Raw genomic sequence first — 14,270 nt, forward strand, 5'->3', positions numbered from 1 at the left:
TACACATGATAAGGCCTTAACAAATGTAGAGTATTATAATGAGAGATCATTATGTAAAGGAATGCTGGGAATTCTTTTAAAATACGAACTGCTCTCTAATTACTCTATACATTTGATTTAGTTTTGGGGTACCCAGTTCTCAGGAGAGTAGCTGTGAACAACTACCTTTCAATGGTTGTTTTTGTTGTTCTCAACTGCTGGGAGGCTTTCCTGTCCCAATCAAGCAGGGAGACAGTGGACTATAGGCTACTCCATCGTCATAACATTCACATAAATTAGTGCTGTCACAAGCAAAAGGCACCTCTGCACTCTTCCAAAGCTTCAGAATTACTTCGATCTAAGGAACAGATCTGCACTGTCCAGTATGGTAGCCACTAGCCACATGTAGCTTACTGAACACCAGAGCACTAGAAACACAGGTAGTCCAAATTGAGATGTGCTAATACACACTCAATTTTCAACTCAGGATTAATAAAAATCATATAAAATTTTTACATTGATTATAGAATGAAATGATTTTATCCTATTTGGATACATTAGATTACATAATATATATTAAAACTAACCTTTAAAAAAATCTGTTTAATGTGACTACTAAAAAATTTAAAATGATATATGTGGCTTATAGTTCCATTGAACGGTGCTGGATAGAGCAGTGGTTAAAATGGCAGGCTCTGAAACCACACTACTTTGGTTTTATCCCAGCTCTTACACTAATAGGTATATAACACTGAGTGAAATTAAACTCTAAAATGCAATCACCTAATCTATAAAATGGATCTAACAATGATATAATATGATTGTGGTGAGAAGTAAATAAGGTAGTATATATAAATAACGTATTACAGGGTTTGGCAAATAAATGCTAAAAACATCCCAGGGTACTGGGACTAAATTGAGCTCCTCTAAACCCCTAAATGAACAATCTCCCCACCTCTAACCCCTATCCCAAGGGGGCTCACACATTAGGCTTGGGTTCATGAAATCTTCTACCTTACCTAGGAAATCCCAAGGATCTAAGAAAAACACTGATCAACAAAACTTTAGGGTATAAACCTAGACTGATTCCTTCTGAGCAGTCTTAATCTCATCATCTTTGTCTCATTCCCTACAATACCTCATCTACTACAATGACAAATCCAAAATCTTTTTTTTTTTCAAATCTCTATAATTTCATCCCAATATTCCTCATCCTTCTAGTTTACTAAGATCATGGCAATTCATAGCATGAATTCTATCACACTTTACCCCATCCCATTGTGTCCTCTGGTCTTAAGATGTCTGCATCTCTTTTCATACTCTTCTTCCATGTCATGTCATCTTTCTTCTCTCCTAATTGCCATAGTCTGAATATTTGTGTCTCTCCCAAATTCATAAGCATATGATATCTGTATTATCTCCATTTTATAGATTAGTTGATTGAGTTTTTGAAAGTTTAACTTCCTCAGTATTATATAGCTGTTAGTAAGAGCTAGGATAAAACCAAAGTAGTGTGATTTCAGAGCCTGCCATTTTAACCACCACTCTATCCAGCACTGTTCAATAAAACTATAATGTAAGCCATATACATCATTTAAAATTTTCTAGTAGTCACATTAAAAAAGGTAAAAAAGAATAAAAAAGTGAAGTTTAATTATGTATTTGGATAATCAAGTATCACTTTATCCTATCATCAATATAAATCAATGTAAAATATTAACTGTAAAGATTAATTAAAATGTATAATTAAACCTACTATACCCCTGTCCTGAATTACAAAACTTTTTTTTTCCTGCTGTACAACTTTTGAATGTAGGATGCCAGGCAGAACAATCAAATGCTTCACTCATGGCAAGCCCTTCACTTCATGAATATTAATGAAGGACCACTAAATATAATTTACCAGCATCTTTCCTGTGCTAACGCAAACGTTAGAAAAAGTATCCTCCTTCCCTTTATATACATAATTTCAACTGGCTTCCATATTATCCTCCAGCTCACCTGTATCTCACACTTTTTTCTGGACTTTAGGGCCTTACTTCCAACTACCTTCTAAATATCCTCATTTAGATGAGCTGAAGGCAACCTAAACATAACATGTCCCAAAATAATCAGAGAATCTTTCTCTAACTTTCTTTTTTTTTTTTTGAGACGGAGTTTCAGGTTTTGCGCTTGTTGCCCAGGCTGAAATGCAATGGGCAATCTCGGCTCACTGCAGACTCCACCTCCCGTGTTCAAGTGATTCTCCTGCCTCAGCCTCCCGAGTCGCTGGGATTACAGATGCCCACCACCACACCTGGCTAACTTTTTGTATTTTTAGTAGAGTCGAGGTTTCACCATGCTGGCCAGGCTGGTCTTGAACTCCTGACCTCAGGTTATCTGCCTGCCTCGGCCTCCCAAAGTGCTGGGATACAGGCATGAGACACCAAGACCGAACTCGAATCAGCTTTCTTCCTATATTTCTTGTTTGATAATAAAAATAATAGCCAACATAAGAATTTTATATATATTATCCTATTTAATCCTCAAAACAACTCTATGTATTCTATTAACCTTTATCACCAAATAGGATTTAAAGGCACGGTAACTTGCTCGAGATCACAAAACTATTAAGTGGCAGATGCACACTTTGGCATGTCTGACCACAAAGCCCATGCTCTTAAACACTTTTCATCCAGGCACATAAAGCAAAATTAGAAACCTTGAAGTCATCCTAGAAATTCTGCTCACTCTCTACATCCTGCCACCCAGTCATCTCTCCCCTATCTAAATCTCACAGTTTCCCAAGCTAGTCCTCTCCTCTTTGTACTGCCTCCATTCAGCCTCTCAACCTTTGTCTCCTGAACTATTGCAATAACCACCTAATTGATATTTTGACTTGAATCTCAACCACTATAGGGTTCTTTCTGTATTTAAATTTCATCATGTTGCTGCCCCACTTAAAATTTTTATAAAAGTTTCCAACTGCCAACCAGGTTAAGTATAAACTTAACAATTGGATTTTTGCCTACTCTCTCTGTCATCCCATCATTGCCCAAATGTGCTCTAGGCGGATCATACTGCACCACTTTTTTTTTTGAGACAGTCTCCCTCTGTTGCCCAGGCTGGAGTGCAGCAATTTCGGCTCACTGCAACCTGCCTCCCAGGTTCAAGCGATTCTCCTGTCCCAGCCCAAGTAGCTGGGATTACTGGAGCGCACCACCACGTGGGCCCGTCTAATTTTTGTATTTTTAGTAGAGACAGGGTTTCACCATGTTGGCCAGGCTGGTCTCGAACTCCTGACGTCAGGTGATCTGCCCGCCTCGGCCTCCCAAAGTGCTGGGAATACAGGCGTGAGCCACCATGACCAACCAACTCATCTCTCTTAACATGGTGACACTCACTCCTTCCTCAGTTCACATGGTTCGTTCTCTCTCTCTCTCTCTCTCTCTCTCTCTCTCTCTCTCTCTCTCCTGACTTCTGACTTCTAATCATCCCTCCAGATTTAGTTCAGTATCAACTCTTCAAGAAAGCCTTTCTTCGCTGCTGCAGCCTCCTTTCCTTCACCTGTCAACAGATTAGGTATTCCTTCCTCTGCATTTCCTCTTTACCTCACTTCTAATTAACCTCAGCACAAGTTATCCTATTAATATGTGTTTCTGACTGTTTCTCCTGACGCAGAGTTCTTTGAGGACAGGGGTTTTATTTTATATCAATCACACATCCCTAGCATAGCCCCTGGAATATAGCACTCTATACCATATGTGTACCAAATGAATGCTTTTGAAAAAGTGGAAGGGTTTATATCGGGCTTACAAATCACAGCAAAGAATGTCTGGGAATATCAGGATAGTCAGTCTTCCATATTTGCTGAGAGGGAAAAGGAACACTTCTGAAGGAATGTTCATGACCCGGAAAGTCAGTTAAGGACAACAGGTCTGCCTAAAAAAAGAAGTAAAGATCAGAGAACTCACAGACTTTCACTAGAGAGAACACAAAGAAATCATTTATTTAAAGATCAGACTAAATCCAAAACAAGTTCACAAAGCCAACAGAAATGCAAGATACATAGACACACATAGCGAACATTCTCTTAAGTCAATTTCAAAATGTTGAAAGCTATTTAGGCAATAAAAATCACAAACTTTCCGCACTGCCAAGGTGAGGGAAATTACATTTCAAAGGCAATTCCAAAAAATCTAATCAAGGCTTTTCTCAGGATCAATTTTTGGTATCCACATTTCCTCAGGATGTAATACAGGTGCCTGTCTTCGGCGTACGGATAAACCCAGAAGGCCACGAGCAAAAATCGTGATTAACTTTGAAGAGTTTAACTTGCACCCCTTGTATGATGCCACAGGATACAATACTATAAACCGTCACCCTCACAAGATGAGTTACAGTTGCCATGGGTTAAATTTGCTGCCTGGAAAACAAATTTTAAGTCCTGCACCCAGAAGGGTCTGGGAATTGGCCGCAACAAAGACCAAGCCAGAACACCCCGGAGCCCAGATCTGCTCAGAGAACGCGCTCCACGTGTGCGCGCCCGCAAGCCCGGCTTCGCTTCCCGCCCGCGGGGAGCGCCGTTAGCTGCCCTAAAGCGTTTGCGCCCGGACCGGGACGAGTAGAGGGGATGGAGACCCTCAAGCCCTCGAGAATATAATAAATACCCGTTAGTCACACCACACTACCTTCTTGCTAGCGCGAGGCAGGCAATTACCATCCACCAGCGGCAAGCAGCCAGCGTCTCACCCGGAGCGCAGGCCCAACCCCGCATTCGCCCCCAGCATGCGCGCGCGGCAGAGCGGGTACAGGGAGCGCGGCACTTAGTCCTGCCTCGCCCGGGGTGAACGTAAGATTGGCGTTGCTCGCAGCCAATCCGCTGGCAGCGAGTCTGTCTGTGAACGTTTCCGCAAGCTGCGCAGCGCCCGGCCTGAGGGCGTGTATCCGCTGCCGTAGCAGCCGGGCTGGTCCTGCTGCGAGCCGGCGGCCCGGAGTGGGGCGGCGGGTAAGTGGGCACGAACGCGACGGACGTTGTACAGTCGCCTTCGTCGGTAGGGAACTGCTGGCGGCCTAGGGTCGTCCTGACAGGGAAAAGTGAGGTCCGGCTGCATCTGCGGCGCCCTGCGTGGCCGTGCGAGCCGTGGCCTCAGAGGCTCGTCCCCTACGCAAATCTTCGCTCCTTTTGCCGGGTCCTGACGTGACGTGCGGCTGCGAGAAGGAAGGGGCGGGTTGGGGGAGGTGCTGAGGTGGTAGCAGCGGCGGCCTTTGCTGAGTTTTCTCTGTCCCGGAGCGCTCAGGCTGTCGGTCTGGCACGGGGAACTCCCTTGAGGGGCCGCTGCGGGTCGCCGTCTTCGGACGCACCGGCGACGGCAGAGCCGACGGCCTCTTCACGGTCTGTAAGGTCATTGTTTGCCAGTCGCGGGGCAGCGCGGCAAACCTGCTGGGGAAAGGTTTTCTGGTTGGAATAGGATGAGTACCGCACCAGCTTTGCCTTCCAGCTGAGATGTAAATTTCAGGCCTCCATCCTGTGGAACGTGGGAAAACTATCTTGAGTGTTGGCATGTTCTAAGTAGTTTAAAATAATGTATGATAAATGATGTGTGTTTAGACGAAAGATTTACACATATAAATTGGAGACTCTAGCGGTCTTAGTGTAACTAACTTTTCGTCCCCTTAACCCTTGATGCCTGTTCTATGGGTCTCTAGAGGGGAAGGAGCATTATACTCTGGAAACACTTGCTGGATGGGGATATGAGAAATTCCTCTCCGTATGCTAACTCCGTAATACAAGCGTTTGTGTATTTTAAAATCACAGCTGTTCCAAATGTAATCTAGCCTCGTTTTCCCCCTCCCTCGGATGATAGGTGTTCTTCAGGACAGTTTTATTTTAAAGAATTCTTAGACCCAAGTAAACACCATCATTAAAAGAACTGATAACTATTATCAGTTTTTCCTTTGGAGTCCATCTTCAATGGAAAGGAGATGGGAAAAACTTTTTTAAAAAGAAGAAAGAGGCCGGGCGCGGTGGCTCAAGCCTGTAATCCCAGCACTTTGGGAGGCCGAGAGGGGCGGATCACGAGGTCAGGAGATCGAGACCATCCTGGCTAACACGGTGAAACCCCGTCTCTACTAAAAATACAAAAAATTAGCCGGGCGAGGTGGCCGGCGCCTGTGATCCCAGCTACTCGGGAGGCTGAGGCAGGAGAATGGCGTGAACCCGGGAGGCGGAGGTTGCAGTGAGCTGAGATCCAGCCACTACACTCCAGCCTGGGCGACAGAGCAAGACTCCGTCTCAAAAAAAAAAAAAGAAGAAAGAAAACTGAAGTTTTTTAATTGACTAGAGAAATATTCAGAAGACTCCTTATTTTCACCTAGATGTATCACAAAATTGAGAAACAAACATTATCACTTGACCATGTGGATTTTACACCACATTATCTCAACGGCGTGTACCTTCCACATTCAGTATTCAGAAAGAAGTGATCTGAACTGTGACTATTCTTTATAGATACATTAAGTCAGATATAAGAGTCTGGCTACTTGACAGACTGGCTGGGTGAGTTCTTTTTAATATAAATTTATTATGTTGGTAAATCTAGCTTTTGGCTTTTCACGTTGCTCTCATGATGTAAGAAAATGTAGGTTCTCTTTCAGTTTGAATTTTCGTATTTAGTAAAACAGCATGCTAGAAAACAAACTTTAGGAAAGGCATTTTAACTACTTTTTAAATTAGAACCATGATAGTAAGTCTTGTCTTACCATAAAGTCAAATGTTGACGATTCTTTACTGCTGTCAGCAGCATCTCTACAAGTAGCATATTTTGGATGGTGTTTGTGTGCTGCTTCAAGATAACTAGGAAAAAATAATCATCGTAACACATGTACCTTGTCATGTCAGAATTGGGGGTGTTTAGGTTGCCAGTTATATCAGTGTTGATTCATTTTATTACTTTCCTACAGAGCAAACATGAATGTTGGAGTTGCCCACAGTGAAGTGAATCCAAATACCCGTGTCATGAACAGCCGGGGTATGTGGCTGACATATGCATTGGGAGTTGGCTTGCTTCATATTGTCTTACTCAGCATTCCCTTCTTCAGTGTTCCTGTTGCTTGGACTTTAACAAATATTATACATAATCTGGTAAGAATTTCACATTATACTGAACACTTAAAAGTTTTAGGTTTAGTGGTTGCCAGAAATTAAGGGGCGGAAGGAATGGAGAGTTATTGCTTAATGGGTACAGAGTTTTAGTTTTGCAAGATGAAAAGAGTTGTGGATGTCGATGGTAATGGTGATGATTGCACAACAATTTGAATGTTTTTAATACCACTCAATTATACATTTAAAATCGCAGCACTTTGGGAGGCCAGGGCGGGTGGATCACAAGGTCAGGAGTTCAAGACCAGCCTTGCCAACATGGTGAAACCTTATCTCTACTAAAAATACAAAAATTAGCTGGGCGTGGCAGCACATGCCTGTAGTCCCAGCTACTCTGGAGGCTAAGGCAGGAGAATCCCTTGAACCTGGGAGGCAGAGGCTGCAATGAGCCAAGATCATGTCACTGCACTCCAGCCTGGGTGACAGAGTGAGACTTTGTCTCAAAGGAAAAAAGCGTCTAAGATGGTAAACTTTATGACATGTGTGTTTAAACACAGTTTTTAAAAAAGCTTAAGGTTTTGTGATATATACAACTTAGTTTTTTTAACAGCTTTTTTGGAGATATAATTCACATGCAATAAAATCCACCCATTTAAAGTGTATAGTGTAGTGGTTTTTAGTATATAAGACTTAATTTTGAAGAATTCTAATCTGGGATAGAATTTTCTTTTTTCTTTCACACTTTATTTCAAAACTGGGCCTTTTTCTAAGTAAGACTTTTTTTTTCTCATTGTATAAAATCTAGAAAATAGATCATTTTAGTTTTAATCCTTGTTAACTTATCTATCTAAATTGTATAAGTATTCTTTACTGTTTCAGTATTTAAGTGTTGAACTTAATCATATCTTATGTGATTCACGATCTTATGGTGCCTTAGCTGCTGCTTGTTGAGTATCACTCTCTTGTATTAGTGCTAACAGAGTAGCAAAGTTTTGATTGACTCTACTGACTGTATTATGCAGCCCTGGAAATTGCCTTTTACAAAAACAAAAAATCCTGACAGCGACTTTTCTAGTTTTAATAGCCTATTAAAGTAACGTGAAAAGGAGGAAATACAGTTACTTGAAAATTTTAATTGAATCCAGTTTAGCAGTACATTTGTTGAAAGATATTTTTAAAAATTAACTTAAAGCATTAAGATAGGAAAACAGGAGAAATTGATTTTTTAAAATTAACATTTATTTTGGCCAGGCGCGGTGGCTCACGCCTGTAATCCCGGTGCTTTGGGAGGCTGAGGCGGGCAGATCACTTGAGGTCAGGATTTTGAGACCAGCCTGGGCAACATGGTGAAACCTGACACCCTGTCTCTACAAAAAATACAAAACCTTAGCCAGTATGGTGGCAGCACATCTGTAGTCCCGGCTACTCGGGAGGCTGAGATGGGAGAATCGGAAGGCTGAGGTGGGAGAATCGCTTGAGCCTGGGAGGCAGAGGTCACAGTGAGTCAAGATTGTGCCACTGCACTCCAGCCTGGGTGACAGTGAGACCCTGTCTCAAATAATAACAATAATAATAATATTTATTTTCTATCTTCTGGAGTATATTTGAAGTTGACTGGAGGAGGACAAGAATGATGTGCTGGTAGACATGATAAATACGTGTCCATTTAGTCCATTTTATGTGATAGACTTTGTAAGGGCAAAAGATATTTTCTTTTAAATAGTGACTTCTCTGAAATATTTTACACTAATCATCTCCCTTTTGTTGAAACTTCCTTTGGCTTCCATAGGATCACTTTCGCCGGCATGTATTTCTGACCTTCTCTTTCTTATGGAGTCTTCCTTCTCTTTTCCTCTCTTAAATATTTCTGTTCCCAAGATTCTTTTCTTCATCTCTTCTTATGCTATGTATTCTACCTAGGTTACTTCATCTACCCATATTTTCAGTTTCTACCTGTAGAATAAGGATGCTCCTATTTATTTGTATCACCAGATTACCTTGCACCTTAAACCAAACAAGTATAAATGGAACTTATCTTATTCCTGATTAGTCCCTTACCACCCACAATCTGCTCCTCTGACTTCACTACTAATCTTTTCTAAAGGCCAAGCCGGACAGCTGACTGTTAATGGTAAATCAATTAATACACAGGTTGAGCATCCCTAATCGGAAACCCAAAATAGAAAATGTTCTAAAATTCTAAACTTTTTTAGCACTAACATGGTGCCACAAGCGGAAAATTCCATACCTGACCTCCTGACAGGTTGCAATTAAAATGCAGTCAAAACTTTATTTCATGCACAAAATTATTAAAGATACCATATAAAATTATCTTTAGGCTGTGTGTGTATGATGTATATGAAACATAAATGAATTTCATGTTTAGACTTGGGCCCTGTCCCCAAGATATCTCATTATGTATATGCCGATATTCCAAAATCCAAAACAATCCAAAATCTGAAACGCTTCTGCTCCGGAGCATTTTGGATAAGGAATACTCAACCTATAACGTATAGTCCAAACAGACTGTTTAGAGAGTAAAATGGAGCTCTGGTAATAACTACTACAAGAGAATAGGTATAATCAGAACCATCCAATGCAAACAAGAATACAAAGTCACCTAAGTCTTAGGATAACTTCTTTTCCTTTATATTCCATATCCATTTTGCTCAGAGCACTGTCTTCTACTGCTTTACTCTCAACTTGATCCCCATACCCTCATTTTTTCCACAAGTAAATTACTCGGATAAATCAAATGGTCTTCTTGATGCTTCTCTACCCTTCTCCATTCCAACTTGGCAGAGTGATGTTTTAAAAATGTGTGCTTGCTCAAGTCATACTCTTAAGTCTTTCAGTGATTATCCATTGCAGTCATGGTAAAATCCAAGTTTCTTGTGTGATATATAAGACCAGTTGATAACAGTGCAGAAACAAGGAGACTTCACCTTATCTCAACCATCTCTAAATACAGGCTATACACTAGCAATAAAATCATCTGCTCTCATTTTATTGCTTTGGCTTAAGCTATTCTACTATATTTTCTTTTCACCTGGACCAAGTACTCTTGTTTTTAAGAGACTGGCGTGATCATAGCTCCCCCCACCTTAGCTTCCCAAGAAATTTGAGGACTACAGGCACATGCCGCCACATCTGGCTAATTTGTTTTTATTTTAATAGTGATAGGGTCTCACTATGTTGCCCTAGCTGGTCTTGAACTCCTGGCCTCACACAATCCTTCTGCACCAGCCTCCAAAAGTGCTGGGATTACAGGCATGAGCCACCATGCCCAGCCATTTTGTTTTTTTTACAGAGACAGGGCCTCATTCTGTTACCCAGGCTGGAGTGCAGTGGCATGATCATAGTTCACTGCAGCCTGGAACTCCTGGTCTTAAGTGATCCTCCTGCCTCAGCCTTCCAAGTAGCTAGGACTACAGGTGTGTGCCACCATGCTCATCTGATTGACTGATTGAGATGGGGATCTTGCTATGTTACCCAATCTTGTCTCAAACTCCTGGCCTCAAGTGATCCTCCTGTCTTAGCCTCCCAAAACGTGAGTGAGCCATGGCACTCAGGGCCTACTTTTATTTTTTTGAGAGGGAGTATCTCTGTGTCATCCAGGCTGGAGTGCAGTAGCACAGTCTTGGCTCACTGCAACCTGCACCTCCCAGGTTCAAGCGATTCTCCTGCCTCAGCCTCCTGAATTGATGGGACTACAGGCATGCACCACTACACCCAGCTAATTTTTGTATTTTTGGTAGAGGTGGGGTTTCACCATGTTGGCTGGGCTGGACTTGAACTCCTGACCTCAGGTGATCCACCTGTCTTGGCCTTCCAAAATGCTGGGATTACAGGTGTGAGCTACCATGCCCAGCCCACTCTCTAGTATTTTAATACCCCTCCCTCCTTCCTGCTCTCCTACAGCAAAACTGTCCCTCCAGGAATCTACACAACTCCCATGCTGCATCCTTTTATCATGTAGTTGTCATTGTTTTATAATTAGCAGTTTATCTCTTTATGTTTTAATTTTTGTATCTCTAAAAACTTATTTAAATGTTTGCTGAATAAGTTAGTCTTTTTTTTTTTGAGACGGAGTCTCTCTGTCAGCCAGGCTGGAGAGCAGTGGCGTGATCTCAGCTCACTGTAACCTCCGCCTCCTGGGTTCAAGCGATTCTCCTGCCTCAGCCTCCTGAGTAGCTGGGATTACAGGTGTGCACCACCACGCCCGGCTAATTTTTGTATTTTTAATAGAGACGTTGTTTCACCATGTTGGTCAGGCTGGTCTCGAACTCCCAGGTGATCTGCCCGCCTTGGCCTCCCAAAGTACTGAGCATGAGCCACCACACCTGGCCAAGTTAGTCTTTTCCATTCTCCAATGGCACATGTATTAAATACATTTTAGAAGCCATCCCTGCACCACCACCACCACCCCCTAACCTTGTTTCAAATTGGTTGACCATGGACAAATGATTGGTAATTACACTGTATAGAAAGCAAACCTCTGATTTATTTGTTATTAGTTCACCACACTAAAAACTTAATTAGCCATAGAAGTTGCAATTACATGACTCCAAATTTAAGTTTCCTTTGAAGATAGCCACAATAAACCAATTAAAAATCTGAAATATATATTGAATGCCTTTAAAAATGAGAAAATGGACCTAATTGTTACACCCAGTTAGAAAAATAGTTTAGTATTTGCCTTTCTGAAAGAAACCTACAGTGGTTGTTAATTTATTAAGTGCTACCTCATCCTTAAAGGTTATGCTTCACAAGATTCTTGGCCCAGCTTTAAAAATGAATGATTCATTTTGATTCAGTAGGTATTAGTAAGGACTAGCCATGAGCTACATACTTTTGTTCCCTAATTCTTTCAATGTAGGAATAATGATCACAAACATTTTTATGTAAAAATAATTTTAAAAATAATACTGGGGCAGAAGATATATGGCCAGATAAAGATTTTATTATTTTTCACTGAAAAGATGTATAAAATAAACTGTTTCGATATTCTAAACACTAGTTAAGTCTATACAGTTTGAAGGAAATAATGAGAGGATGATTATTCTCTTAGATTCTAATATGTATGTGGTCTGGAATAGATGTTCTTAACTTTTTGGGGGTCCTATACCCCCTGAGAATTTGAAAACATACTTTCTGTTTTATAATTCACTTTAAAGCCCATATGAAAATAGTTTTGTAGTGCTTACAGAATAAATACTCCTTGGCATAATGTCATCTTCCAATATTTCTAATGTTGGAAGTGTCCAGTGTCTAATGTCTTGCAGTGTCCCGTGCTTACTCCTAGTGTATTCAGGCTAATGGGAAAACAAACATCATTCAAACAACTCTAACACGATATACTGTACTGTAATCGTATTTTCAATAAAAGTGTATACAACTACATAAACAGGAGATTAATTATTACTAATGAGGTAGGTTTTTCTAAGGAATTGTTATTTGAGTTAAACCTTTAAGAATGAGGTAATTAATGAGGTAGCATCAAGACTTTTGCCACAGCAACAACGAACCTTTCCCTCCCCTGCCATTTGCTGAGTATTCTGATTGTACCTTTGATAGCAATTTCTGCCCTACTTTCTAGCTGTTTATGCATATCTTTTTTTCCTTACCATCTCTTAGAGGATTAAATTTCTCCAAGGCTTGGGTACATCTCATTCAATTTTATATGTGCGTATATGTCCTGAATCTTGTACATATAAGCCACTTATTAAATATTTGGTGGGTTAAATCCAATTGAACATGAGTCCCTTCCTCCATAGCTTACGTGTTATTGCAGCTAAATGACTTCTGAATTGCCTAATGGAAAAACTAGGAAGTAGACTAAGCCTTGAAAGGAACGGCTTGGTTAACTTGGTATCATATAAAATTTCAAATCCGTAATTTTTCTACATAATCATTAAAAGTTGAGGTAAGAAAAATGACATCACATTGTGGCGTCTAGAAGGAAACATTTTGTGTCATGATAATATTTAGGCATTATCCTTTACAGTGTCTCAAGCAGTGATCCTGAATGAAACACTGCCTATCAGTCTAAATGGGTATCATAATCTCAAGGAAACCAGATCTACTCTCTATTGGTTTTACTCTATCCTAACTATTAATAAAACTGTTATATGTTTCATATGATCTGACAGATCTGACAGAATGGCTTTTAGTAATGTTATTTGCTTTGAGTTTTAAAAACTGACTTCAGAAGAAACACTATTGAGGCACAATGGCGATTTAAAAAGGGAATTGAGTGGAACATTATACCTATTATATCAAACTATTTTTGTTGCTTTGGAAGAGAACTATTAAGGCAAAGGCAGTCGTCATATTAAATATCTCAAAACTAATTTTCCCGATAGATTTTAATCATTTTCTTGTTTTCTACCAGTTTGTATGTCTTCATCATTTTTTAAGTATCATCAAATTCACTAATATACCCTGAAGAAAAACCTCCTGTACATTGGGGAAAAAGTAATCCTATTTCCTAATAGGAAAAGTGTAGGAAAATCTGAACGTAAAGATACGAAGCTACCCTGATACTTATTTTCAATTTAATGAAAAGAAATGCAAACAGGTTACTTTCAGTTGACCTTTTACGAATTCTCATTTAATAATATTTATATACCCCAGAAAGTTCTATTTTATTATAATGAAACTGGTCACAGCCTTTCACTATTATATCAGAGCGCAAAATGAACTCAGTTAAATCTCACACTCTCTCACAAACAGCTTGGAACCTTGTTAATGCTACTGACAAAGACTAATTTTGTATTTAATATTGATCATTTCTACCCCCTTGCTTGTTTTCCAGGGGATGTATGTATTTTTGCATGCAGTGAAAGGAACACCTTTCGAAACTCCTGACCAGGGTAAAGCAAGGCTCCTAACTCATTGGGAACAACTGGACTATGGAGTACAGTTTACATCTTCACGGAAGTTTTTCACAATTTCTCCAATAATTCTGTAAGTGGCAGAAATGTTTAGGTATGAGGAGGATTGGATAAGAGGAAAATATCCTTTCATCAGATTGAACTGGAATTAGAAACAGCATTTTGTTGAAAACTTCTATCAATAAGTGGCACCTCGGATAGAATATAAATTATAGACAATTTTTTTTGTTGTTGTTGTTGAGACGGAGTCTTGCTCTGTCGCCCAGGCTGGAGTGCAGTGGCCAGATCTCAGCTCACTGCAAGCTCCGCCTCCC

The 14,270-nt window shown here is 40.4% G+C and overlaps 3 protein-coding genes across 11 annotated transcripts in view; 1 reads left to right on the forward strand and 2 right to left on the reverse strand.

Annotated features, from left to right (window-relative positions):
* The window catches only part of PMS1 (PMS1 postmeiotic segregation increased 1 (S. cerevisiae)), an 89,686-nt gene extending 84,536 nt beyond the window's left edge, over nt 1–5,150 (reverse strand). For all 5 annotated transcript variants that reach the window (XM_011936467.1, XM_011936466.1, XM_011936464.1 and 2 more), the window contains exon 1: nt 4,650–5,150. The gene's annotated coding sequence lies outside the window, so the exon portion shown is untranslated. The remainder of the gene's footprint in view (nt 1–4,649) is intronic.
* Nucleotides 4,785–5,597, reverse strand: LOC105507818. Its single transcript, XM_011936504.1, has 2 exons — nt 5,107–5,597; nt 4,785–5,042 (listed from the first exon to the last, which is right to left on the reverse strand). Exons 1-2 carry the CDS (start codon nt 5,521–5,523, stop codon nt 4,785–4,787), a joined length of 675 nt encoding a protein of 224 aa, XP_011791894.1. The 5' UTR covers nt 5,524–5,597.
* The window catches only part of ORMDL1 (ORMDL sphingolipid biosynthesis regulator 1), a 15,078-nt gene continuing 5,674 nt past the window's right edge, over nt 4,867–14,270 (forward strand). The window contains exons 1-3 of one of the 5 annotated variants that reach the window (XM_011936457.1): nt 4,867–4,966; nt 6,922–7,102; nt 13,878–14,029. In XM_011936457.1, coding sequence (XP_011791847.1) covers nt 6,929–7,102; nt 13,878–14,029 — 326 coding nt within the window. In that variant the 5' untranslated portion in view covers nt 4,867–4,966; nt 6,922–6,928. Of the gene's footprint in view, nt 5,013–5,231; nt 5,531–6,406; nt 6,518–6,921; nt 7,103–13,877; nt 14,030–14,270 lie in introns of those variants that run through there. The other 4 variants (XM_011936461.1, XM_011936459.1, XM_011936462.1 and 1 more) reach the window with 4 other exon arrangements.

This window comes from Colobus angolensis, unplaced genomic scaffold (assembly GCF_000951035.1).
Source record: "Colobus angolensis palliatus isolate OR3802 unplaced genomic scaffold, Cang.pa_1.0 Scaffold153, whole genome shotgun sequence".
Taxonomy (NCBI): domain Eukaryota; kingdom Metazoa; phylum Chordata; class Mammalia; order Primates; family Cercopithecidae; genus Colobus; species Colobus angolensis.

Excerpts from the sequence above, each read along its gene's own strand:
- LOC105507818 (XM_011936504.1), bottom strand. The coding sequence starts at position 5,523 with ATGCCAACACTCAAGATAGTTTTCCCACGTTCCACAGGATGGAGGCCT. Across the intron at positions 5,043-5,106 it reads GTAGGGGACGAGCCTCTGAG|GACGACCCTAGGCCGCCAGC; the intron begins GCCACGGCTCGC and ends TTTCCCTGTCAG.